Genomic DNA, 26,504 nt, shown 5'->3' on the forward strand with positions numbered 1-26,504 from the left:
CTGCGCCCCTAGCTGCAGCCCAGCCACGCAGGGAGGAAGGCAGCGGGCATCCATCTCCCCCGCGCCGAGAGCGCGCTGCGGCGACCACTGCACAACGGAGCGCCAATTTCCCCTCCACCTCTCCTCCTGGGGGCTGGTCTATCTGCCTGGCTCTGGGAGCAGCTGACCTTACCCTCAAAAGCTTTGTGTCGCTTTCTACATTTTCTCGCTGAGATGGGGACGGGAGCCCGGTCCCCCCACCCTCTTTTCCCTCCTCCCGGGGCTCGCCGCTGAGCGCCCACCCCTCCCTCTCTTCCTCGTTCCCTCTCTCCCGCCCTCCTTTCCTCCTCTGCCTCCTCCGCAGCCGGACCAGCTCCCTCCTACATCTGGCGCCTAGAGACCCTTGGGATCCCGCACACACTCACTGCCCTGGACCAGCACCCGACAGAAACCTCCCTGAGGGGCTTGGGTCGCCTGAGCCGCTGATCTCTGTCCCCTCCAACCCCCCACCCCCGACGGCTGGGGGGAGAGGGGAGGAGGCCGCGCGCCCCCTCCCCGGCGCCAACTCCCCCTGGCGGCCGCTCCCATGGGTGTCGCTGGGCCGCGCCATGCCTAAGGGGGCGCCGCGATGGGCCAGGGGGACGAGAGCGAGCGCATCGTGATCAACGTGGGCGGCACGCGCCACCAGACGTACCGCTCGACACTGCGCACGCTGCCCGGCACGCGGCTCGCCTGGCTGGCGGAGCCCGACGCCCACAGCCATTTCGACTATGACCCGCGTGCCGACGAGTTCTTTTTCGACCGCCACCCAGGCGTCTTCGCGCACATTCTGAACTACTACCGCACGGGCAAGCTGCACTGCCCGGCCGACGTGTGCGGGCCGCTCTACGAAGAGGAGCTGGCCTTTTGGGGCATCGACGAGACCGACGTGGAGCCCTGCTGCTGGATGACCTACCGCCAGCACCGGGACGCGGAGGAGGCGCTGGACAGCTTTGGCGGTGCGCCCCTGGACAACAGCGCGGACGACGCGGACGCCGACGGCCCTGGAGATTCGGGCGACGGAGAGGACGAGCTGGAGATGACCAAGCGCCTGGCGCTCAGCGACTCCCCGGACGGACGGCCCGGCGGCTTCTGGCGCCGCTGGCAGCCACGTATCTGGGCGCTCTTTGAGGACCCCTACTCATCTCGCTACGCCAGGGTAAGCGACACTTACCCATCGGAAGATGGGGCGGGGGTGGGGGTGTGTTCGATAACTGGTACCTAGTGAGTCAAAACTGAAAGGGGGTGCGTGTGGTATGTGTAAGAGAGGGGATGATTTCTTTTTGAGGGTGACTAGTTTTGTATGTAGTAAGGTCTGTGTATTTCCAGATTTAATATGTATGAGCGAGTATGAATGGGTGTGTTTGTGTGTGCATATTTATGTAAGTGTGGTGGTGTAGATTTGGGTGGGTAAAGGATGTAGTGAGAAGGCGTGAGCATGTGCGTATGTTTGAGTGTGCAGGAGTGCCTGTGCGTGCATGTGTGTGTCTGCAGATGTACACGGTGAAGGTCTGACCTCCCCTTTGGGTTTAGGTGTGGGGAGGGAAGCTGGGCACCCTTCCCTCTTCCCAGGTAAGGGCATCTGGGGCCAGCCAGGGCCCATGGACAAGGGCTGGAGGCCTGGGTCTGCTGCTTGAGATGGACCCCCTCCCTCCCCAGGGAGCAGCCTCAGGCCATTCTGAGGAGGTGGTCAGGGGGGATCTTTATGGTTAATCACAGGCTTGGAAGTTGGTGTGGGACTCAGCTGTAGGGAGGTGGATATGACTCCTCTGAAACCTGCTCCTGGGCACAGAGGCTGTCCTTCTTCCTGGTCAAAAGGGCAGGGTATTGGAGGGGGCCGCTGGCCTTATGCCTGGACCTGTCAGGGGCAGAGAGGGGGTGTACAGGGGGAGCCTACAAGGAGGAAGTCTGTGAGGGGGTGGGTCTGTCTTCACCAGCCACTCCTCTTTCCTGACCCCAGTTTGTTTCAGGGGAGAAAGGGCACCTGACCTTGGCCCCGCAGGTGGCCTCTCGGGATCAGTTTCCTCATCTGTAAAATAGGAGAGGGGTGGGCTGGTGACTTCTAAGGGGTTTTGCTACTGAACTAAGCCCAAAAGGGAGACACTGGTAGCAGCCACCTCCCTTGAAAGAGATGACCCCTGCCTGCACTGGACTCTGTCCTCAAGAGGCCTGAATGGAGCCTGAGGCATGAAGGAGAGGGTCAGAGGTAGTCATTTAAAGCAGAGCCCCTCCCCCATCATAGCCACCCCCACCCCCCTACCTGGCAAACCGCTGACTTTGCCCACTCTTTCTTTACTGCTCCACAGGCCTTCCCTTCCGCCCATTAGAACTGAGGGGGGTGGGGAAGATGGGGCGGGGAAGGGGCAGGAGTGTCTGCGGAGCTGCTGGGGATCATCAGTGTGGGAAGGGGCTAGGGGACACTGAGGCGTCCACAGCAGAAAAAAGCTGTGTTTAGGCACAGGCCTGGTAGATTTGTTACTGAGATAAACACTCAGTGTCTTCGCATCCTTTACGGAGGGGTTAGGAGGTCAGAATGTTATACATTAAATCCTACAATAGATGTGTGTGTGGTGGGGGCGGGGGCGGATAACAGGGAGAGGGCCAAACTCCTCATGCTGCCCCGAAGGACCCTGTCCAAGGTCACCCAGGGAGCTAGAAGCTAAGCAGGACTAGAAGGAGGTCTCCTGGGACCTCATCCTCCAAAGAGGTGCCATCCTCCTGGCCACCTTGGGCTCATCTTTAGGGCTCTGACCTATGTCCCTGAGTTTCAGAATTGGCAGGGGTCATGTGGGGCAGGTTCCAGCCCCCTCCCCTGTCCATCTTCTCCCACGGAACATTCGTAGGCTGTGGGGTGGACTTCATCCAATGCAGATAAATGGGCTGGCAAGTGGTTTGGAGGCTTGTTGGTGTACAAAAGCTTATTTAAAAGTCCTGATTCTATCAAGTGTCCATTGAAGAGCAGACTTGGAGGGAAAGCTGGGTAGTAAAGGGGAATAGAGATAAATTGGAAGCCGATCAATGCTACTGCCTTCTCTCCCCAGTAGCCTCATAGAGTCGTTCCAACTTCCTTAGGTGACAGAGAGGACACTGGGGCCCACAGGGGGAGGGACCTGCCCAAGGGCACACAGAGCCGAGGGCAGAGCCTGGATTAGAACCCAGGCCTCCTGCCGCCCTCCCTCCAGCAGGCCTCGCTGCATTGCGCTGCCTCTCTGCGGCTCATCTGCGCAGAGACCAGCGGGCTGCCCTCCCTCCCTCCCTCTCCATCTTTTCTCTGCTGCTGCTGCCGCCGCCGCCGTCACCTTTGTTTACCCCTCCCCCACAGGGGCCCCAAGCCTCCTCAAAGTGGTGGGATTTACATTTTTTTTTTTTTTTTTGTAGATTTTGGGCCAAAATCCTGTATGTGTGTGACATTGTATATGTGTGTAAAAGAAACGCTGCAGGTGTGAGAGGATCTGTGCAAGAGAGATTCTTTGTGGCTGTGAGAGACTCTTCATGTGTGTGAGAGACTGTATGTGAATAAAAATATGTGTGAGGCTCAGGGTGTGACGGTGGTGTGTGTGATGAGATCCTGTGTCTCTACCAGAGAAATTCCGTGTGAGAGTGAGAGACAGATTGTGTGTGTTTTGAGAGATGGACTTAGCGTGTGAGAATGAGACTGCGTGGGGGGGAGTGTGTATATGAGGAAAAGAGACTATATGTGTAAGAGAGATAGTGTGTGTGTGAGAGAGAGAGAGAGAGAGAGAGAGAGAGAGAGAGAGAGAGAGAGAGAGAGAGAAATTCTTGGGAGAGCTGTGAGACTTGAGGTGAGTGTGAATGCACTGATGTGTAAGGCTGTGTGGGGTGGGAAATCTATGTGTGATACAGACTGTGTGTGAGAAACTGTGTCCATGTTGGTGTGTGTGTGCTTGTATGTGATGTGAGAGAGACCTTGTGGTGCCTGGGTGTGAGTGTTCCTGGAGGAAGATGAAAGCGCAGGCCAGCTTCCTGCCTGCTGCCTCGATCTCCTGGGACCTCTGAGCCGCCTTAGTGAGCGGTTTTGCTCCTCATTTCCCATCAGTAGAAAGATTCTGTAGCCCCGGCCAGTTGTTGCATGGGCCAGGTGGTGAGGCACCTCACCCAGGCCTTGGCATTGTCTCTGGAAGATAGGGGCTCCTTGGCTGGGGTGGGGGGTCCCATCTCTTTAGTGGTGACAGAGCAGCTGGTTCCCTGGCCTTCTCTCCTGTGGTTTTCTGGGTACCCAGGCTGAGGGGTGAGGGGTGGGGAGGTGATCTGGGACACAGTGAGCCCAGCTTGTATTCTGGGGCAAGGGGTGAAGGAAAGGATGATGATGCCACTATGGGGCGAGGGCTGTGCGGGAGCTTCCTGGGACTGTGAGAGTAAGAACTGTCCCAGAGGAGGTGATGCAGGGGGAAGCTTGGAGGGACAAGTAGGAATTGGCCAGGCAGATGGCAGGGAACAGCAGTCCCAGCATGCAAAGCCGTGGGAGGTGTGGGAGCAGGCAGGATTGTGTTGGGGCCGGCCTGCCCTCCTCTCTTCCTTGGGGGCAGGTGCCGGTCTGAGGCCTTTGGCTTTAATCTATGATTTGCATGTTTCCATTAGGAACATTGTTCTGTGTCAGGTCAGGGCCAGTGGTGGGCCCTGTGCTGGAGAGTATCCCGCGTGTGTGTCTCTGTGTGTGTGTTGACATCTGTCCCCTAGAGTCACTTGACCTTCCAAAATGATGAGCAAATGCCAATGGAAACCCCTCCTCCATCCGCCCCACTGCCCACCTCTCCTCCAACTCTAGGTCTTTGTCACTCTGTCTTGTCCCCACCTCCATGGGACCTGCTGTGGTCTAATGCCTCCTCAACTCCCTGGGAAGGAAATTCACCTAGTGGCTGGGATGAAGAGCCCAGCCAGAGATTTCTGTTTCTCCCTTGGGTCCCAGCTGACACCGGACTCTTGGAGCCTTGGCTTGTCAGGCAGAGGGCCTGGGGACAGAGCTGTGATCAGGGCCTTTCCAGGTAGCTTGCCCCTCAACCCAGAGCCCATCTCCCCAGATCAGGAAACCCGTGAGCAGTGGTGAGGGAGCCACCCCAAGTGCTCCCTGCCACAGTGTAGCCCCCATTAGGTGTTCTCTTTCCCAGGATGCTTTCACAGGTGTCCTCGTGTCTTTGAATGGTACCTTCAACCCCTTAACCCCAGCTCCCATCCTAGTAAAGAAAGGCACGAACCCAGCATCTCCTAGTCAGAGTCTCAGCCTCTTCACCCCTAAAATAGGCATAGCGATAGAAGCCACATCCAGAGGGCTGTAGAAAGATTAACTGAGGTAATATGTGGGGAGCCCCGAGTCACAGGGCCTGGCATGCAGTAAGTGCTCAGTAAATGTTGGCTGCGGGTATTACTCCTATTAGTTGTATTATTTTACTTCATGATTTTCTAGACTCCATCCTTTGCCCTCTGTCTCCATGTCCACTCTCCTGCTTCAGGACACCACTGTTTCCCTCAGGCAATCTTTCCAACAGCTTCCTGACTGCTCTCCCACCTCCAGTCCCGGCACCTACAGTGCATTCTCCACTTGGCAACCACAGAGGACTCTTCAACTCACAAATCTGACAGCTCACCTCCTTGCCTGCCTAACACCCTTTATTGCTCCCCCTGCCCATAGCTGCCTGCTCTTCAGTCTCCTCTGGCCTGGCTGTCCTCACCACTCCCCGAGCTCCAGCCGCCCTGGCCTCATTTCAGTTTCTTGCATGTGCCAGGTCTGCCTGCCTCGGGGCCTTTGCATATGCTGTTCCTTCCGGCCCACTCTTTCCTCCTGGTTTGCCCCTCATCATCCTTCACACCCTGCTTCCAACATCAGGTCCTTGGCGATGCCTTCCCAGACTCCACAGGCTGGGTCAGGATTCAGAACCAGAATCCTTGCCTTCAGAGAAGCTATCTGGTTTGTAGTAAAGTGTTCATTAGCAGCCTTGCTTGATTCGGGTTTGTCTCCGCCTCCAGACGCTAAGCTTCTTACATAAGCAATAGGAGCTATTATTATGACAGATGAGGAAGCTGAGGCCCAAGGTCACAGGTGAGCAGGTTATTTGGGGGGCTGGTTCAGAAACCCAGGTCTCTAAATTCCTGCTCAGTAGCCTGGGAACCCCATCCACCTTAAGACACTTCAGGGAATGTTTGGAGTCTGGTGCTCTGGGGGCAGCAGTCTGTGCTCCCTAACTCTGGGCAGGAGATCTAGCATCTGCCAGAAGCTTTGGAGGAGATTAGCTCGAGCCTCCCCCCAACCCCACCCCACCCCACGTTGTCTCAGTGGTGGGGGAGGGGGTCTGGTGGGGACTCATTGCAGGGCCCGCTGCCTGGGCCAGGGATCTCAGGGAACTTCCAAGACAGCTGAATATAGTGCTACAGCTATTCTGAGCAGTCCCATGACCAGTGTATTCGCTCCGGACCAAAAGGTCAGGGCCTCAAGCCACTGTCTCCCATCAGCCCCCAGGCCAGTCTGGCCACCACCCGGGCCTGAGCTTCCCTTCCCTGGGTGCAGGCTCAGAGGATACTGTGTGTGTATTTGGGGGGAGCGGGGAGTTAAGAAGTTACAGGGATTGCTGGCTGCCCAGACCTTACTCAATAGGGGAACCACTTGGGTGGGAGGGACCACCCTCCACATACATGGGACAATTGGAGCAGATGGGTGCCCCCAGGCCACCTTTAGCCACTATTCTTATCTAGTGGAGAAGAAACAGGCTCAGAGAAGGAAAGACTCTTGCCCAAGACCACACAGGAATCAGTGAGACTCAAACTCACACCCAAGACTCTTGGGTCAGGGTCTGGCCGTTTGCATCTCTTTTGGCGCTCAGCTTTCGAAGAACACCAAAGCTCATCTGTGGCATTCTTTTCCTCTTCCCTTTACTTCCTCCCCTGAGGGAGGGAGAATAAGCAGTTACCTGCCCTCCTACCTCTCTTCCCCACTCCTCCCTCCGGGCCCAGCACAGCTAGGTGAGACCGCCACAGGTCAGTCCACCCAGATTCGCCAACATCCTGCTCTTATCATTCCCCAAGCAGGATTTTCCAGAACCCCCTTCTTTTCCTGAGTCACAACACTACTGTTTACTAAGGCATTTATTATGTGTCAGAAGCCTTAAGAGCTTAATTTACATATTCTCATTCAATTCTCACAAAAATCCCATGGAACTGTATTATTATTATTAGCCTGCCAGTGGCACAGATGAGGCTGCTGAGTCGCAGAGAAGTTTAGTAACTTATCCAAGGTCACTTAGCTGACGAGTGGTAGAGCCAGCATTCAGACCTGGGTCTGCCTGCCACCAGAGTTCTGCCGTAACCACTGCTCAGTACTGCCTCCTGTCCCTTCCAAGGACGGTGGGGGTCTGTGGCTTGCTGCTGTGGCCCAGGTTTGGGTGTTTATCTGGTTCCCTCCCTCCCCCACCAAATACTCTTTCCCAACAACTCAGCCAATGGGAGTCCTGCCCAGCCATTTCTGGCCCCTGAACAATGGTAAGTGAGAGTTCAGCCTGGAGGGGCTAAGAGATGCCCTGGCAGCCCCAGGAAGAGGGTTTTCAGAAGGCGCCTCAAGCGACTCCCACTGCAGGCTCCATAAGGCCCGCAGGGAGATGGCAGAGAGCTTGGGGAGGATCACAAGTTATTCTGCACGAGGCGATGGATGGTAGCAGTGCTGGCTCCTCCTCAGCTTGGCATTCCAGGCCTTCTGCTCTGGAACCTACCATGTCTCCCGCTCCCTTCCGACAGGCTCCTCCCTGGCATCCTCATCTTTAGCCCTCACTCCAACCTCTGGCTTTTGCTCATCTCTTCCCCTCCTTCAGTGTCCTTTCTAGTTTTTGCTGAACACGAAAGGTCCCCAATTCCTAGCCGGTTACTCTGGCCCTTGATGCCCTCCTTTAAGAGTGAGGGATCTGGGTTGGTCATGGAGTCACCAGGCTTGCAGGATTTGAGGTCAGCTATGGAGGCTTGTGGCTGGGGACAGGCAGGTCCGCAGGACTAGGGACCTGCCCAGGTCTGTGGAGAGATGAGGCCACAGGCAAGGCCCCGGGTGCAGGTATCATGCAACTGAGCCGGATCAAGATCTATAGCTAGGCCATCAAACCAACCAGCTTCCCTTGGGCAAGTTCCATGGTCCCTTCAGGCTGCAGTTTCTCCACCTGTAAAATACAGAAGTCATTCTAAATGACCACCAAGTCCCTTCCCAGGTCCAGCATTCCGGGAGTAGAGGAATTCTGGGCTTCAACTTCCCAGAGGCTCTGTGGGAGCCACGCTAGTCCTTCTCCAGCTCTCCTTCCTCCTCCTCGGCCCAGCTCTTCTCTAGGGCACCTGTGAACTCTCCTGGCAAGGGTGCTGATCCCAAGTGGTAGGAGCCCATGACAGCAGGGTCTGAAGAGCTTCCTCCTACACTCATTCAGGCTCCCTCAACCTGCTCTCACCCATTCATTCAAGGCACAGTAATCACGCTCTGCTTGGGGTCTGTTCTGGCGCTGGGCCCCTGGGGGACATCCTGGGCAGTGTTTAGAAAAGGAGAGTATAGCGCCCCTCCCCCCAAGACCTACTCATTCAGAATCAGCATTTTTAACAAGAGTCTCAGATGAATCATCCATTAGAGTCTGAGAAGTATTGATGTGGGTAACAGTTCCCAGTCGAGGGGAAGTGTCAGGATACAGAGAGGCCTGGACGGGTGCGTTCAGGGTAGCAAAGCTTCACAGGTGATTCTGACCTTTCCTGGTGCCCAAGACTTTGGCGTCAGTTAGGGTGATGGGCCTGGGCATGAGTCCCCAGGTCAGTAAATGGCAACTGTGTCCAGTTGCTCAAACCAGAAACCTTGCCATCATCCTGGCCTCTCTTTCTCTCACACCTCAGCAAATCCTGTGGTCTTCACGTTGAAAACTTACCCCGTCTCACCACCTTCACCGCTACCTTCCTGGCTGAAGCTGCATCTTCTGTCCCCTGGATGGCTGCAAACTGCTTCTGTCCTTGCCAGCACCTTCTCCACACCCTGGTCAGGGCCATCCCGGTAAAACGCTAGTCAGACCGAGCCACCCCGCCCTGTCTCACTCGGGGGAGGAACCCAAGTCCTCATGAGGGTTATAAGGAGCCCCTGACGATCTCCACCAAGTCCCTGCATCCCACCCATCCCTCTGCTCCCCTGCCTCTCTCCTCCGGCTCATCCTGGCCTCCTTGGTTTCCACCAGCAGCTGCTCTGCTTCTGCCTCAGGACCTGTGCTACTGAGATTCCTTCCTTGCGGGAGGCAGGGGCGGGGGGGCACTTTCCCTCAGATTCCTCCCTCACCTGCAGGTCTGCACTCAGATGTCATTGTCTAGATCGCACCCTGCCATTCCCTTCCCCCCCTCATACTTTCCTGTTTTCTCCTTGGCATTCACTGCCATCTAAGTATGATACTTATTTACCTTGTTTCTTGTCTGTTTCCCCCCACTGGAATGTGAGTCCCACGAGGGCATGGAATGTTGTCTCTTTTATACATTGTTCTTTGCTTAGAACCTAGAACCGGGTCTGGCACATAGTGGGTGCGAAATAAATATTGATTGAAAGAATGATAAGGAGGCCACAGTTCAAGACGTAGGTCAGACATTGGCACATCACCTTTGAGCCTGTTACTGGTTGGCCCCCTCCTTCCTTGTTGCACCTAGAGACACAGACCCTCCATCCCGCAAGCCTGCAGCACCCGACGGAGAGGCGGAGGCTGAGGCGGTACTGGGAGTGCTGGGTGCCCTCGTCAGGGTTCCACCTGCCACTGTCACTGCCCAGGGCCAGGTGAGGCCCTTCACCCGCTGGCCCCTCCATCTCTCCAAACTTCTCCACGCGGCATCAGCCAAGCACCTCCAGCAGCCGTGGCTCAGAGGCTAACAAGCTGTTTTCTAAAACCAGGACGCACGAGCTCTTAGGATGGTGACATTGCAAGGACACTGAGTTCACGGGTCCACTCGGTCCAGCCCAACGCCCAAGTCCAACTCCCTTAGGACTCGTTTCCCCTGATGGCCAGCTAGGTTCTTTTTCTCCTTCTCCCTTCCCGACTCCTTCCCCATCCACTTCCCTCCCTTCCCTTCCCCCTCCCATGGGCCCCTTTCCTCTACCAGTTGTGTTGGTGGGAAGTTGTAGGCATTTGTTGCTGGCGTTCAACACAGATTCTATCCCTCGAAGGCCTAGCATGCGTTTTCCCCCCTGAATCCCCCTGCTTTGAGCCTTCGTTATGTCTTCAGTAGAAAGTGGGTGGGCTTCCCAGCTGCCCCCTCTTCCTGGCTACATGACCTGGTGCAACGACCTGGAGCCTTGTTCGGTCCCAAGAGCACAGCCTCTTGAGCCAGGAGACCTGCGTTCGAATCCCAGCTCGACCCCTTCCCAGCTGTGTGATCGTGGACCAATTCCCTAACCTGTCTGCGCCTCACGAGAAGTATATTAATAGCACCTGACTCATAAGGAAGTCGTTAGGATTGAACGTGTTAAGCACTTCGCCTAGAACCCCGAACATCAGGGCCTAATTACCATGGGTTCCATTATTGTCTTCTTATCAGCGCTAGGTCTAAAAGGTCCAAGCAAACCCTCACCTGTCCCGTCTGCTTCCTTCTTTCTGCACTGACTCTCCCTTCAAATACCTCTCTAGGGGGTCCCCTCACCTACCTTGGCCCTGAGGGTTCCTCCTTCCAGTGTCGGCCTCCCAGGGGCCAGATTTCAGAGTGCCTGGCTTCTGCCTTGGTTCTGCCACAAATCTGCTGTGTGTCCTGGGCAGGTCACGGTCCCCTCAGAGCCTCAGTCTCCCCATCTGTGGTAATGGACTGCTCATCTGGGCTCTACCGTCCTGCCCTGTATTGGGGAATGAGAGAGATGAATGGTGGAACTTTCATTCCACCATTGGAGGAATGGTGTCAATGGAGGGAGGGCCATTGACACCAGGCTGTGGTCATGGTCAGGCGCCAAGTATGGGGACCTGACATGCTGACAAGTACGCCAGCATGGAGACGCTGGCAGGCGGGGGTATGCACCATACCTCTTTGTAAGGGATGCTCGGGCACAGGGAGCAGTGGCAGCAGGAGCCTGGAAGACCCCAGGAGCTGCTGTAGGACAAGCGCTAGGGCTGGGGCTCCTACTGGTGCCAGTTGGTGGTACCCACCTTGGGGCTGAGCTGCCCTGCCACACCGACGCCAGGTGGGATGGGACGAGCTAATGTTAGCTGAGGTGACCCCAGACAGCTGAGCTCAGGAGGCTGCAGGGGCCAGCCTCGCTGGGCCAGGGATCAGATGCTGCTTCAGCCTGGGCCATGGCAGCCAGAGGAAACTTTCTCAAGCCTGTGCAGGGCCTCGAATGCCCCATCCACCTGATACAACCCAGACCCTGCTGGCCTGGCAGGCCTGATCCTGCTCACCCTGGCTGCGGCTCCAGTGCACAAACCCCTGGACCACTGCCCCTAATGTCTCCCTGACTTTACCTCTTTCCTTTCCTGTCCTCAGTGCAGGAAGGGACTTCTCTCCCTACATCCCTACTCTGCACATAAAGAGTCTGTGTAGGTCCCCGGCCAGGAGCTGCTGTTAGCACTCATTCATTCAAAAAATATTTATTGAGCACTTACTAGGTAACAGATACTGCTCTAGAAGCTGGGAATAGAGCAAAGAATAAAACAGTCAAAAATACCTGCCCTTAACAAGCATATAATCTGGTGCAAGGAGAATAAAAAGAAGCAAATGGAAACATGGAATATAACGTGTGTCAGACGGTGAGGAGTGCATGGAGATATATAATGGAGGTAAGGGCCCAGGAAATCTGGGCGGTGGCAACTTCAACTAGGAGGGAAGGCAGGTGATGTTTCAGCGAAGACTAGAAGGAGGTGAGGGAGGGAGACATGACATCTGGGGAATAAAGGGAAATGCGACATGCCCCAAGCAGATGTGTGCCGGGGATTTAAGACACAGCAAGAGGCCAGTGTCCAGGGTCAGCCTTAGAGAGCCAGGGAACAGTGGCAGGTCAGAAAGAGCAGAGCGGGCCTACCCCTCATAGGGCCTATCCTTGGGCTCCCTGGGTTGCCAGTTCTTGGCTGTGTTCATATCTGCAGTCCCCTCCCCTGGCCACAGGGTCTGCGCAGTCTGGACCTCCAGGCAGCTGGGCCTCAGAGAGGGGACCTCTATCATCTCCCTGGAGGAGATGGTGGGGCCACTCATGGCCACCAGACACGAAGGGGTGAGCTGTTGTCCCCTGAGGGGGGCGTGCAGCTGGAGAGAAGTTGGTGAGGGAGCCGGAGGTGAGGGGCCCTTCCAGACAAAGTCCTGTGAGCAATTTCCATTCTCATAGCCCTCGGTGGCCGCTCACCTGGCTCTCACTCCAGGTGTGCTGAGAAGACGGTTAGTGTAGTGGTTAGCATAGCAGACTGGAGCCACACTGGCAGGGTCCACGCCTAGCGGTGTGCCCTCTGCAAGCTTCAGCCACCTCAGCCGAGGGGGCGATCATAAGAGTCCCCATGTCAAGGGGCTGCTGTGAGACCAAAAGAAATAAGCCACAGAAAGCCCTCAGCACAGTGCCTGGCACAGCCCAGTGTCCCATCAGGCACTGCTGTCATTCTCACCACTTGGCACGTGAGGCCTCTTTCTAGGATGCTCTGCAGACACTGGCCTCACACCCTGGAGGCTCTGAGAATAGGAACCTAATGTCTTCAGCGGCGGGGGGAGGGGGGGTTCTGTGACCAGGGAGGCTTCAATGGTTCCCAGGGAGTGTCTCTACCCCTGCAGGTGGTGGAATAGGGAAGTGAGACTCCCTTGGGCCTTGTCACCAGGACTGTGAAATGCTTCAGACCCCAGCCCCCCACTAAGGCCAGCGTCTCACACTTAGAGATTGATGTTTTATGCTCAACCTCAGGGGCTCTCTGAGCAGCTGTGAGAAACACAGTCACCTGCTGAGCTACCTCGAGCCAGCCAGAGCCCTGGGCTGAGGGCCAGCGGCTGGGCTCCTGGAAGCGCATGTGGCTGTCATCTGCTCAGGGTTGCCCAGGGCAGTGTGCTTCTCCCCGTGTTGCCGTGGTGCTCCTAACTTGTCCCCTGACCAGTCCGCACACCAGGAGCATGGCCCTTGTCCTTCTGGGCCTTAGTGTCTTCACCTATAAAGCATGCATAATGATGTCCCTACCTCACAGCAATGCTGGGAAGATCCACTAAGACCAGAGGCAGAAAGATCATTTGTGAGGGAGAAATATGGCTCGCTGCAGGGCCCTGTGCAGGAGGAGACCACCATCTCAAGGGCAGGGCGAGTGTTGAGAGGGGACATGGCAGAGGTGAGCGCACAGGCCTTGGACCTGGCTGGCCTGGGTTTTGGTCTTCCCGCTGTGTCAGTCTGGGTTGGGGCAAGTGTCATCTGGCTGAGCCTGTTTCCTCCTGTGTGAATGGAGGGAGTCTCAGACCAGAGCCCCAGGATGGTGCCTGGCATACAGGGGGCCCTTACCAGGGGTCAGACCTGAGGCACCGTTGTCACCCTGGCCCTGAGTCCAGATTCCCCAGGGAGCTGGTATAATGAGGCCCTGGCTGAGCCACAGAGACAGGGAGCCCGCCGTGGAAGCCTTGTCCGATGGCCCCACAGTCTCGGGGGCATGAGCCACTGTCGCCAATGATATATTTAGCGACACAAAGGTCAGAAATGCCAGGAGCTGGCTTCCTTCTAGGCGGCAGGAGTCGTCTCTCCCGAGGCCTGGCTGTCACCATGCAGATAATTTTTTCCTGTCTGGCCGTCAGGGATCTGAGTAAAAGCCTCAGAGTGAGGAATCACTGTGGTTTGCCCTGGCTCGCTGCGTCTTTCCATGGCCATTGGCCCTTCTCCAACACTGCTGTGCTGCCCTTGGGAATTCCAGCAGTCCTGCCTTTCCAGGTCACCCACCCTTGGCCTCCAGGCACATCAGCCGTGCCCCCAGCATGCTCTGGCTCCCCCTGCCTCCTGCCTTTGCCTATTCTGTTCCCTCCACTAATATGCCCTTTCCTCCACCTCTACATATCTGAATGGATCCTCCTCCAAGGCCAGCTTTGATGGCCCCTTCTGTCTGGAGCCTTTCCTGATTCTCCCCCTCCCCCTCCCCCTCCCCGAAGAGGCTGCTCTCCCAGAGAACTCTTCCTGCCCTTGACCCAGCTGACCTGTTGAGGTTACATGTCTTCTGACAGCTGCAGCCTCTTAGAGGGCAAGGACCAGCTTAAGCAATGATAGTGCCTGTTACATAACAGAGCCAATCAATCTTGGCTGAAGCAGCATACTTCACAGCAGCCCTGTGAGGCAGAAGGATTCGATATTATCCCCATTGTATTGCCGAAGGAAAAAAATGCCCCAAGAGATTAAATATATTTATATAAGACCACATGGTTAGTAACTGGTGAAAGGAGATTAGACCCCAGTCTTCTTTGGGGGATTAAGAAGGTAAATGATCAGGGCCAGTGTTCCTTCCTGCCCTACTATGCTATGGTTCTCTGGTCAAGAATGAGGTGGACAGATGGATGAGGGACAAGTGGATGAAAGAATGGATAAAAAGATGGGTTTATGGATGGGTATGGATGAATGGATGGAGGGAAGGATGTATGGATAGATACCCAGATGGGTGGGTATCTTCGTGGATGGGTCAACAAATGGATGAATGTGAGGGTGGATGAATAAATTCCTAGTCTCTAGGCTTCAAGGCAAGAGAGGAAGTCCCACCTCTCATTAAATGAAAACAGCCCAGAGAATGGCACTTGGATGCTCAAGACTTTAAGGTGGAAGGCAGGGTGGAGCAGTCCAGTGTATGTGTGGAGAAGGTGGGTTTGCCAGATGCAGGAGAGGGATGGTTTGTGGAGTGAGGGAGCTGGGAACTGGAGGCAGGGACTGGCCTAGGGAACTGGTCCACTCTCAAAGGTTAGAGCAGCGGTTCTCAACCTGTGGGTCGCAACCCCTTTGGCGGTCGAATGACCCTTTCACAGGGGTCGCCTAAGACCATCCTGCATATCAGATATTTACATTACGATTCATAACAGTAGCAACATCACAGTTATGAAGTAGCAACGAAAATAATTTTATGGTTGGGTCACAACATGAGGAACTGTATTTAAAGGGCCAGAAGGTTGAGAACCACTGGGTTAGAGTCTCTGATGGAGCAGCACCAGGATAGGCTGGAAAGAAGTTGCCATGTGACAATGGAGGCGTCAGGCCCAGGGTATTTCAGATTCCCTGAAGCCACTGGAGGGTGGACAGTGAGTTGGGGATTGGCCTCTGAACCCCAGAACATGCTGAGCATACCTGAGGAATGTGCCTTCCTGAGGTATACCAAGGAATACCGAGATCCACCATCTTCCCACTGCTCTTTGCTGCCAATCCCCAGGCTTTAAGATATGAGTTCCAAGGCTTTCATTCTAATTGCCTATCAAGGGCCGATAAAGGGACCATGAAATAGGTGGCCAGTAGTTGAGCTTGGCAGGGCCTGGAGGCTCAGAATCTGTTAGCCTCGAGCAGATGCTTCCAGCTGGAGCTAAGGATCTCCATTCGCACCAGGCACAGCGCTGTGAGCGTCTGTACTCACAGACACAAAGCCTTGCTCCGGTGTCCGCTGGCACCAGGCTGCACCCCCCAACACATACACTGACCCCAGCAATCTCCCTGGGAAACCAGGTCCCAAAGAGAGTGCCTGGTGCGCTGCTAACTGCTCATTACAATCACGGCTGCAGCTAAGTATAGCTCCGGCTCACACAAGACCAAGACAACAAGGGAAAGTCTTTCCGTACAAAAGCTGCACGTGCAAGCACACATCTGCACACACATGCTCCCCACAGTCATGCATGCCAATGGCCTTGGATGCTCGTGGACCCCTCCTTGCACCAACACAGTTTTTCATTCATTTACTCAGGCACCCATTCTATCAATGTTTGTTGAGGGTCTAGGGGAATGGTTACGAGCATGTGTTCTGGAGTCAGACAAAGCCTAACTCCATCACCTCCCAGGTTCATGATCATGGACAACTTAACCTCTCCACGCCTCAGTTTCCTCCTTTGTAAAATTGTGATGGTGACCGCAGTGTGGACTTCAGAGATGATGTATGGGCAATGAGATGAGTCATGTATGCTAAGAGTGCTTAGGAACAGGTCCAGCTCAGTATTAGTGTCAGCACACAGTAGGTATCTTTATCCTCATGATTGATACCTACGATGTGCCCAACTCTGTGCTGGGAGCTTTAAAGCTGTTATTTCTGGAGGTGGTTGTGAAATGTACCTGTTGTATAATAGGCACTCCGTAAATACTTGGTGATTAAATCAACGAACAATTGTGTTAAAGCTGCATCAATGGATGGCCACATGTCCTTGGAGCTTTCTTCTTTCGGGAGGAGCCGCCCGCACTTGTCTCTCATCCAGGCTGTCTCTGGTAGATCTAGGTGTTCTTGTGGGTAGCACATGAGTCCTGGAGACAGAGCTGGAGCTTGAGTGGATCCAGGCCACCCTTCGCTTTGCAGATGGGGAAATGCAGCCAGTGGGCGCAGGGAGTGCTGGACTGGCACTAGGTAGGGCTCCGTCTGCGGGGAAAGGGCTGGAATTCTATCCAGCCTGAGTAAGAAACAAGCTTCAGGATTTGAAGGTGCTGTCACTGTTCCCAGCCTTTGACTAGGCCAGCAGCTAAACTGGCTTGGCCATCTCCTCCCATCACATCTCCTCAAAAAGAAAGTGACATTTCCTGGTGCTTTTTAAAGCCCAGGGTGGCTGGGCCGGCCTGGGTGTGGGATAGGGAGGGGGCAGGCGGTGCTTGGAGTCACACAGCCCAAGTCTCTCCCTCACCTTGAGTGATCTCAAGATGCTGGGAATAGACATGGTCTCATGTCGCCATGTGTCCCAGATTCCAGATCTGATGCCCAGATTCTAGCTTCCACACCCCAGTGCCCGCATGTTGGTTTTGAATTTCAGGTTCCCATGCCAGGTTCTGCCCCCTGGCAGTACTCGGGGTGTTGAACTTCATAACCTGTGCCTCCAGCTGGCAGGAGCCTCTGTGCCCTGTGCTCACGCTCCTCAGTCATTCATGTCAATGCTGGTGGGGACTCAGGTCTTTGTGTATTGAATGTGCCCATTGCCCAGAGATGAACGTGATTGTGCCTGCTGCCCATGTGTATGTGTGTCTGCTGAATCTGCTGTCAATGAGTGTGCCCATTGCCAGTGTAGACATGGGTCTGCTCTCAATCTCTGTGCCCGTTGCCAGCGTAACAAACAACCTCTGTGGAGACTGAGCTGATGGGAACATAGCTGAGTGATTTGTGAGTGCATCCGGGGCCAATTTAGTCACAGACTCGTGGATAGAGATTATCCTCCATCAGCGTAGATGAAGATCTGAGGTAAGCGTGGTCAGTGCCAGTGTAAAGGCCAGTCTGACATCAGTGACCGTGCACATTGCCAGTGTAGATGCAGATACAGCAGCAGTAAGTCAGTGATTGTGTGCACTGCCCATACAGAAGAGGGAAAGGGGGCCCCAGAGGAGAGGTTCCCTTCCTAAGGAGGCTGAAGGGAGGAAACTTGTTATGCCCATTGTGTAGATAGAAGGACTGAGGCCAGCGGATACAGGACATGTATCCAGGACCTTCCCACAGAGAGGAAGCTGTGCTCTTGCTTAGCTGTGCTCCTGGCTCCTAGCACAGTGTGCTGCCTGTAGCTAGGCCTGGCGGCAGGGCCAGCCTGATCCCCAGATTCAGCCACTTCACGGCTGATAAATATGAAAACTCAGTAAATTAGATAGTGTTAAGTATCAATATTCATCCAACTGGCCACTTAGGATGGGAAACTGTTATTGTGTGTGTGCTCTACCTCAGTAAAGCTGGGGGAAAGTGTGTATTCAAAAATGGTACGTGCAATGTGCGGGGTATGGAATAAGGAAAACCAGATTGGTTGCGGGGTGCTGGTTGAAATTTAAAATAAAGTGGTCAGAGTAGGCTGGCACTTTCATGAGACGGTGAGGGAATGAGCCATGAGGATACCTGGGCAGAGGGAACAGCCAGTGTGAGGGCCCTGAGGCAGGCATGTGTCTGGCATATTTAAGGACTATGTTTTAGGAGGCGGGTGTGGCTGGAACAAAGATGGCCAGTGGCAGGAGAGGAGCGTGGAGGGGTAATGGCGGACCTACAGGGCATTGTGAGGACCTTGGGTTTTCCTCTGAGAGAAATGGTGAGCAGGGTTCAGGGCAGAGAAATGACACAGTCAGATTTACATGTTAAAAGGAATGTCTGGCTGCTGTGATGAAAGTAGTCCTAGCACACCAGGAATCTTGCAAGCTGAGAGACCAGTTAAGAGGCTCTCACCATAATCTAGAGCAGTGGTTCTCAACCTTCCTAATGCCGCGACCCCTTAATACAGTTCCTCATGTTGTGGTGACCCCCAACCATAAAATTATTTTCGTTGCTACGTCATAACTGTAATTTTGCTACTGTTATGAATCATAATGTATCTGATATGCAGGACGTATTTTCATTGTTACAAATTGAACATAATTAAAGCAAAGTGATTAATCACAAAAACAATATGTAATTATATATGTGTTTTCCGATGGTCTTAGGCGACCCCTGTGAAAGGGTCATTCAACCCCCAAAGGGATCACGACCCACAGGTGGAAAACCGCTGATCTAGAGGGAAATGATGGTGGCTGGGACAGTGGTTGTAGGAAGTGGTCAGATTCTGGATTTATGTCAAGCTGAGCCAACAGGATTTCCTTATAGACTAAATGGGAGGTGTGACGGAAAGAGAGGTGTCAAGGATGACTCCGGTCTTTGTTAAGGATGGCGTTGCTATCTCATGAGATGGAGAAGGCTGCAGGCCGTGGGGGTGGTACAGGAGTTGGTTGACTTGTTAGGTTGGTGAGAGAGCTATTAAACCTCCACCTAGAGATGCGAAGGACTGGGACGCTGAAGTCCTGAGCTCCGTAGGAGAACTTGACAGCAGGTGAACATTTAGGAGTGTGCTGTTAGTGGGACTTGAATGGGTGATGGTGTTTAAGCCTGGAAACGAGGTGAATCACTAAAGTGAATGAGTGTAGACAGAGAAGAGGACCAAGGACTGCCCGATCGTTAGAGGCTGGGACAAGAGGTTGGCAAAGGACATCAAGAAGGAGCGGTCAGTGAGGTGGGAGAAAGTCAAGAGGCAGTGGGCCCCGGGAAGTGTGACAAAAAGGAGGGAGTGACCAGCTATCTCAGATGCTGCTGGTGGCCAAAAGACATGAGGACTGGGAATTGTTCCTATCTTTCTGCCTAGAATGCTCTTCCTCGTAGCCTGTGTTTCCCTAGTTGATTCTTACCCATCCTTCCAACCTCTGCATGTGTCACCTCCTCCTGGGGGCTCTAACCCCAACACTCGTTGCTAAAGACCCATCAAATGGCCCGGCCAGCATAGCTTAGTGGTTGAGATTCGACCTATGAACCAGGAGGTCAGGGTTTGATTCCTAGTCAGGGCACATGCCATGGTTTTGGACTCAATCCCTAGTGGGACATGCAGGAGGCAGCTGGTCAGTGATTCTCTCTCATTACTGATGTTTTTTTCTCTCTCCCCATCTCCTTCCTCTCTGAAATAAATAAATAAATAAATAAATAAATAAATAAATAAATAAATATATATATATATATATATTTATATATTTTTTTTCTCCCATCAAATGCATTGTGCATTCTTGAAGCCCTCATCACCTCATATAGGTATGTATTTGCTTGTACGGTTATTTCATAAATAGTTTCCTCTGCCAGGTGGCTGTTTGGTTCACTCTGTACTCAGTGCCCTACACAGGCCTGGGACTAGGAGTAAATATTTGTTGGAGAGAGAGCAGGTGGACAGTCAACTGTGGTCCTACCTGGGCTGTGCCCACTGCCCTCCCTGAGCTGTCCCTCTTGGGTCACTTTTTTATTCCTTTCCCCCCAACACACACACACACACACACACACACACACACACACACACACACATATATATACACATGCATACCCTATTGGGAATCAGGACCCCTGACTTGATGCAAAAACACAAATGGGCACAGGGGAAAATTTCCCAGTGGATTTCTAGTGGACATACCATGAAGCTTGGAGCCTCAGTTTTCTCATCTGTCAAATGGGGACAATCAAGACAGATCTGCTGATGGCCCAGGTAGTGTGTGTGTGTGTGTGTGTGTGTGTGTGTGTGTGTGAAAGAGATTTGCAAGTGGAAGCTGTAGCGCATAGTGGTTTGGGGGTCAGAACAGCCTGGTTTCAGATTCTGCCTATCACTTCCGAACTGTGTGGGTTTTTGAGGTTTTGCACTTCGTAATCACTCTGAACCTCAATTTTCTTGTCTGCAAAATGGAGGAAATGATACCTCCCTTAGAGAGGTTTTTTTAAAGATGAATGAGATCATGTTGGTAATGGCGGTCATTGTTACCTGATAGCAGAGGACAGTGAGGCTCAACAAAGCTAAACACTCCTGCCACCAAGGGGACTGTAAGGACTGAAAAGGGTAAAGCGTGTGATGCGTTTAGCCATGCACAGTGAGTGCCCAAGAGAAGCAGGCTCTGAACCAGGCCGGGGAGCTGGCCCAAGACAGGGAGTGTGATGGAAGTGGAGGCCTGGTCTGCAGCAGGGATGGCTCAGGGCTGAGGTCGGAGGCCCACCTGCAGCTGTGGGCAGGGCTGTCACGGAGAAGAAGGGAAGCGGGTGTGTTTGGTGACTGCATAGAGCAGAACTGGGATCACGGGGGTGGGGAGGTTGACTTATACAAGGAATAAAAGCATGTCTCTAGAGCTGTCTAAAGACAGAACAAGTGGCCTCAGGAGCCCCTCTCACTGGTGGTCACCAGCAGAGACATCTGCCTCAGGGCTACCACAGCGGCCATTATTGACCTGCCCCCGTGGGAGGCCTGTGTACCCATATGGGATGCCTTCCTACTCACTTCCTGACCTGGCCATCTCAGTCACCTATTCCTTATCCCAAATAGCGGCACAAAAATGTTTGAGGCCCGTGAGACACACCTACAACAGAACCCTTAGAAATGAAGAAGAAAAGAAAAGAAAAAATAAGAATAATAGAGAAGAAATAGTGATACCCCAAACCCGGATAAAAGATTAGTCCAGAGGTGAGCACCAAATTTAGTTGAGCTCCCTGGCAAGGAAATACGTAGGGTTCCTTAACTCATCAGACAAGCCCACCCAGAGACACACACCAATCTAAGGCGTGAACCAGAAGAGCAATCTCCTGTATGGAATACTAGTATTTCTCCGGGTTTAAAATGTTAATGGGCCCTGGCCCGTGTTGTACAGTGGTTAGAGCAGTCGTCCCATGCACCAAAGGGTCGTGGGCTTGGTTTCTGGTCAGGGCACATTCCCAGGTTGCAGATTTCATCCCTGGTCTGAGCATATACAGGAGGCGACTGATCGATGTTTCTCTCTCACATCAGTGTTTCTCTCCTTTTCTCCTCCTCTCTCTCTAGAATCAATGAAAACAACAACAACACCATAATTCTAGTGAGGATTTTAATAATGTTAAAAATGCTGGGGGGCAAAAATGCTGTGTTTGGATTTTTGTAGAGGAAAACTTTGGCTCCACTCCTGGAATCCCAGTGTGAATCCCAGTGTGAATCCCAGTGTGCGAGGGAACTGGCAGCCCTGGGGCTTCTCTTGCCCCAGGATTCTGCCCTGGATCTGGAAAATTTCTAGACACCCACCTGCTCCTCCAGGCCCCTCAGTAATGTCTTCCTTCCTGGAGTCTGTTATTATCATTGTCCTCATTTGAAGAATAAAGGGACTGAGTCTCCAAGATGTCATTTGCCTGCAATCATAAGCCAGTGGTAAAGCTGGGATTCGAACTCAGGTCTCTGAGGCTAAGCCCAGGACTCTTCCCTTCCACTACACTGCCGGCTCCCCAGCCCCTAATGTTGTCTCAGGACGATGAGGTTCATTGGGCATCAGAGCTGCCTGCACTGGGTCTCATCTGGTCCCAATCCCAAACGCCAGGATGGGGCTGGGCAGACTGGTCACGTGCTGCTCAGCCAGGCCCAGGCAGGAGCCCACTGGACGCAGGCTCACTCAAGCCGCCTGGGCTGAGCTGGGCGGGCGGAGGCTCTCTGAAGGACAGTCGTGCTGTTCTGTGATGTGGGGGCACATCTGCCCCCGTCCCAGGTGCTCCCAGCTCAGCGGTTCCCACCCATGACTAAGATTCTCGGCTCTCCTGCATGTGAGGCACTGATCCCAAGCTCTCCATTTTGGTGGGAAAGGACCAGGTGGGAGGCCCACTGGAGGTCAGAGTGGGAGGTTTGCGTGGGGCCTGAAACAATGTGTTTGAATAGCTCCTTCCTATTTTCTATGCATTATTTCATTTCATTGTCACAGCTACTGGGAGGCAGGGAATCCTATCCCACCTCCTCCCTATCCCTTGATAGGGGGAATGAAGGCTCAGAAAGGGCCAGTGACTTGCCCAAGGTCACCAGCCAAGCCAGGCCCCCAAACTCAGGTTGGTCTGAACTCAGGGTCCCACCATTTCTGCTCCAGCTGCGGCCTCCTTTGACAAGAGGGACTCGAGCTGCTTCAGACCTGGGGTCTAGAAGGCAGACAGGACCTGGGGAGCCAAGAGGCCTGGGAGGGCGTTTTAAGCAAAGGCTCAGTGGCCGCAATGAAGGGAGCCCCAAGCTAGAGCCCAGCACTGTTACTTCCGGAGAACCTGGCTTTCCACTCTGCTCTACCTGAGAGCTCTGTAACCTTGTGCGGGTCCCTTCCCTCGCTGTGCCTCCATTTCTCCATGTCTGCCCAAGGGGCGGCCTTTGCACCAGAAACCTCTGAGGGCCTCCTCTCTCTCTCTCTCTCTCTCTCTCTCTCTCTCTCTCTCTCTCTCTCTCTCCTTCTCTCTCTCTCTCTCTCTCTCTCTCTCTCTCTCTCTCTCTCTCTGTCTCTATCTCTCTACCTCTCTACCTCTCTACCTCTCCACCTCTCCTCTATCTCTCTATCTCGATGTTCTGGGTTTCTAATGACCATGTGTTCACAAGTCCAAGGTGCCGCCGATTTAAGACATGCCATGAGTCAAATAACAGCATGTTGGGGAAATGGGAAGAAATACTGTTTTATGGATGTGTACATTTCATGACATATTTGCATTTCCAAAATGTGCATCTTGGAATGAAGCAACATGGGAACCTCGGCAGCCCTTTCTGGGCATGACCTGGGTCTAGGGTGGTGAGAATGAATCATGGATTCAGTGAAGTGGGTTCTTACCTCTTGGGGAGTCTGGGCTCCTTGCACATGCCTCCAGTCAGGTCACAGAGGCGGGTGACATGCCTTCATCAGGTACACACCTACTCCACGTTTACACACTGCCGCCCTTCCCGCCAGCCCTCTCCCAGCACACAGACTTTCCCAAACCGGAGCCCACACAGCCATGTTCCCCACACACACTCACACCCTCCAGCTCCCTCCCTCCACATAGCACCACGGGAGCTCCTGTCACCCACCACTCCCTGCGCTGGGTGCCAAGAAGGGAGGACTTATGAGAAGGAATGGGGGCCAGGACCTGGACACCCAGATGGCGTGCTCAGGACCCAGCCAGCGTGCTCAGGACCCAGCCAGGCTGCTTGGAGTTGATGGTGGGGGCATTTACTGATGGACCCAAAAAGGGACCCGACCCCAAAGTGCCCCCTTCCCTTTTCTCCCCTCCTCCCAACCCTCAACCAGCCCCACACACTGTGGGCACGCCCAGCGCAAGGAAGGGCAGACGAGTCTAATTCGGTTTCCAAACTCAACTCAACTGACAATTTATTTAGGCCAATTGGCCATCCCGCCTGCTCTGCATCACTGACTCCACGCAGATTGACTCAAACGCCCCACACCCCCGCTGGGCAGGTTTAATTAGACGGAAAATCTGACCTGGAGCCTCTGGGGGCCGGGGCCTGGAGCCCAGCCAGGGCTCCCCGACCAGCCCCACTGCCTGAAACCTCTCAGCAGGGACCGAGTCCAGTTCTCACTTTGCCAGTGATGACAACGGGGCCCAGAGTGGGGAATGAACCTGCCAGAGTCACAGGGCGAGTGCGCGGCCAGACCGGGATGTTGTCCCGCCATCGCCTTGTTTCTGGAATGAACTGCAAGAACGCAGATCCCCACAGCGAACCCGCCCTGCACAGTTCTGAAAAGCAAGTACAATTTTTTTAAAGATGACTGCGACATAAATAATTTATAAATGAAAGTCATAGCACATATTGGTCATTTTAATAGATAGTAAATTGCCTTTCTGATTTATAGTTTCAAGGGTGGGGCTACGATAAAAATAACTTGGTGATTTATAAAACATCTTCTTAAGTCAACAGATCGTTAGTAGGTTTGTTTGACTTTACAGCCAACAGCCTCACCACCCTGGTTACTATAGAAATGGGATGCCTTGCTTCGTTGCCATGGCTACACTTTCTAGAACACAATTGGTGGGTCTCTCATGGTTTGTGATTTGGTTCTGGGGGGGAAAAAAGCCAGAAACTACTGGCTTGGCTTTATGCTGCATTATTAGGAGATCTTGCCTATTACTGTCTTGAAATTTCACAGGGTGGTCGCTGAGGTGACCGGGCTGGGTGACAGCTCCCTTTGTGCCCCCTCACCAGCTAGCAGCCCAGGAGGGACTGGCCTCACAGCTGGCCTGGATCCTGGCTGTGGGGGCACAGATGCTGCAGGGGTGGGCTGGGGAAAGGAGACAGGTCTGGTGGGTGGCGGGAAACCAGGAAGCCTGTTGATGATGGGCAGGCCCTAGGGATGGGCAATCCAGGAACTGGCACCATCAGATCAGGAGGCAGGCTGAGGGCAGAGGCGAGGCGGGCTGGAGAGACAGGCACTGAGTCAGTCATACCCTTGGGGGTGCAGTGGGCAGAGGAGGGGCCGGCTGAGTGGCAATGCCGAGGTCTATTGTATCTGTAGTGGGTGTGCTGTGTGGTGGCCACTTCTGCATCCTCCGTATGCTCTGAGTGTACATGCGGGAGTGCTGTGTGGAGCGTGCAGGGAGTGCGCCCGGCAGTGCAGCACCTGGGTGTGTGTGTGTGGTGTGCGGCGATGTGTTCCAGTATGCTCCATGGGCCCTGTGTTCTCTGTGTGTGTGTGTGGGCGGGACACTGTGCTGTAGCTTGTGTGGCCACAGGCACAGTGTATGCGTTTAGGTAATGGGTGAGGTGTGTACTCTGGGCAGTTGTGTGCCTGTGGTCAGTGAGTGACTGTTCCCTGTTCTCTGGGTGACTGGGATTGGGAGGCAGACAGCTCACATGGGGTGCAGCCCTGCCCTTGCCTGCAGCCCCTACAGGGAGCGACAAGCCCAGGCTTGCTGCCCTGGATCTGCTAGGCAGAGGTTCCCTCCCTGCTAGGGGTCCACTGATCCCAGATCCTCCCCTCCCCTTAAACTCTTCCCACCTCCCTCTGGCTGAGCTTCTTGAACAAGTTGAAGTCATCTTCCACCTGCCTTCTGAGTCTTCAAGGAAGTGGGCCAGGTGGGGATGCAGGCTAGACCATCCAAGGCTGCTGTCAGCATTGATTCCCTGAGCAAGGTGTGGCTGCACGCCAGCCCCCGGGGCTGCTCTAGCCCCAGGCACTACCAAGTCCTGGGCAAAGCGGCCCAAGAGCCATTCAGGCGTGGCTGGGCTCCAGCCTGTGGGTCCAGGCATCCCGGCTCTCTCGTCACTGGCAATGGGCATAGCCTGCCCTCAAATAGTCTGGGCTATGGGTGCCAACCTCCAAGATGAACCATTCAGACATGATCAGGGTCAGCTCCCCAGTGCACAGGACTGTGTTTTTAGCCCCAAGAGCTGTGGTCACTCTAGTGGTGGAAAGAGCTTAGGTTCTGGAGCTAGATCGATTCGGGTCCAAGCCTCTGCTTCATCCCTAGCTTTCAACATTTGGTCCTTGAACCTCTCTGCACCTGGGTTCGCTTTTTGGCACAACGTAGCACAGCCACCTGTCTGACTGGGTGTGAGGATTAAGGCGCAGAATAGGCCCTTAGCTTGGGCAGCGTCCTCCTCTCTCCTTCCTGTGCTCAGCTTCCCCGAGGCTGGACAGAAGGGAGCCGGGGACTCAGCGGGATGTGAGCTCTTGCGCTGGTTGTGCACCGTGGCTGCCCTTCTAGTCTCTAGGCTTCGGAGAATGTGGTCTGAGCAACCAAAGCACCTTCCTCCACAGCCCTCCTAAGAGCACACTTGGACCCGGGTGTTGCTGGGGCTCTGCCTGTGACAAAGGATCAGGCTGCGGGCAGCTCAGGCCAGAAGGAAGGCACCAGGGAGCCTAGGCAGGGCGGGAGGCCGGCTTCCACCTCTGCCAGCTTCCCTGGGAAGAAGGCCTAGTGTCTGGCTCGAGGCCTGGCTGCTGCTGTCCACCCCATCCCCACTCCTTTGGCTCTGGGGCCCAGAGAGGAAGGAATCTAGACAGGATCTCCGCTGATGGCTGAGAACCAACGATTTTTTCCTCCCCGAGTTTTTATAAGACTTGACCTCTTTCTGGGTCTCATTTTCCCCATCAAGACCTGTCCTGTGAGAGGAGCAAATGGGTTGACAGC

At 54.2% G+C, this 26,504-nt stretch overlaps 1 protein-coding gene across 2 annotated transcripts in view; it reads left to right on the plus strand.

Annotated features, from left to right (window-relative positions):
• The first annotated feature begins 574 nt into the window (after nucleotides 1–574).
• Nucleotides 575–26,504, plus strand: part of KCNC1 (potassium voltage-gated channel subfamily C member 1) — a 39,894-nt gene continuing 13,964 nt past the window's right edge. For both annotated transcript variants that reach the window (XM_036325579.1, XM_036325580.1), the window contains exon 1: nucleotides 575–1,177. In XM_036325579.1, the coding sequence (XP_036181472.1) occupies nucleotides 608–1,177 (570 nt within the window). In that variant the 5' untranslated portion in view covers nucleotides 575–607. The remainder of the gene's footprint in view (nucleotides 1,178–26,504) is intronic.

Source organism: Myotis myotis, unplaced genomic scaffold, assembly GCF_014108235.1.
Source record: "Myotis myotis isolate mMyoMyo1 unplaced genomic scaffold, mMyoMyo1.p scaffold_m19_p_10, whole genome shotgun sequence".
Lineage (NCBI taxonomy): Eukaryota > Metazoa > Chordata > Mammalia > Chiroptera > Vespertilionidae > Myotis > Myotis myotis.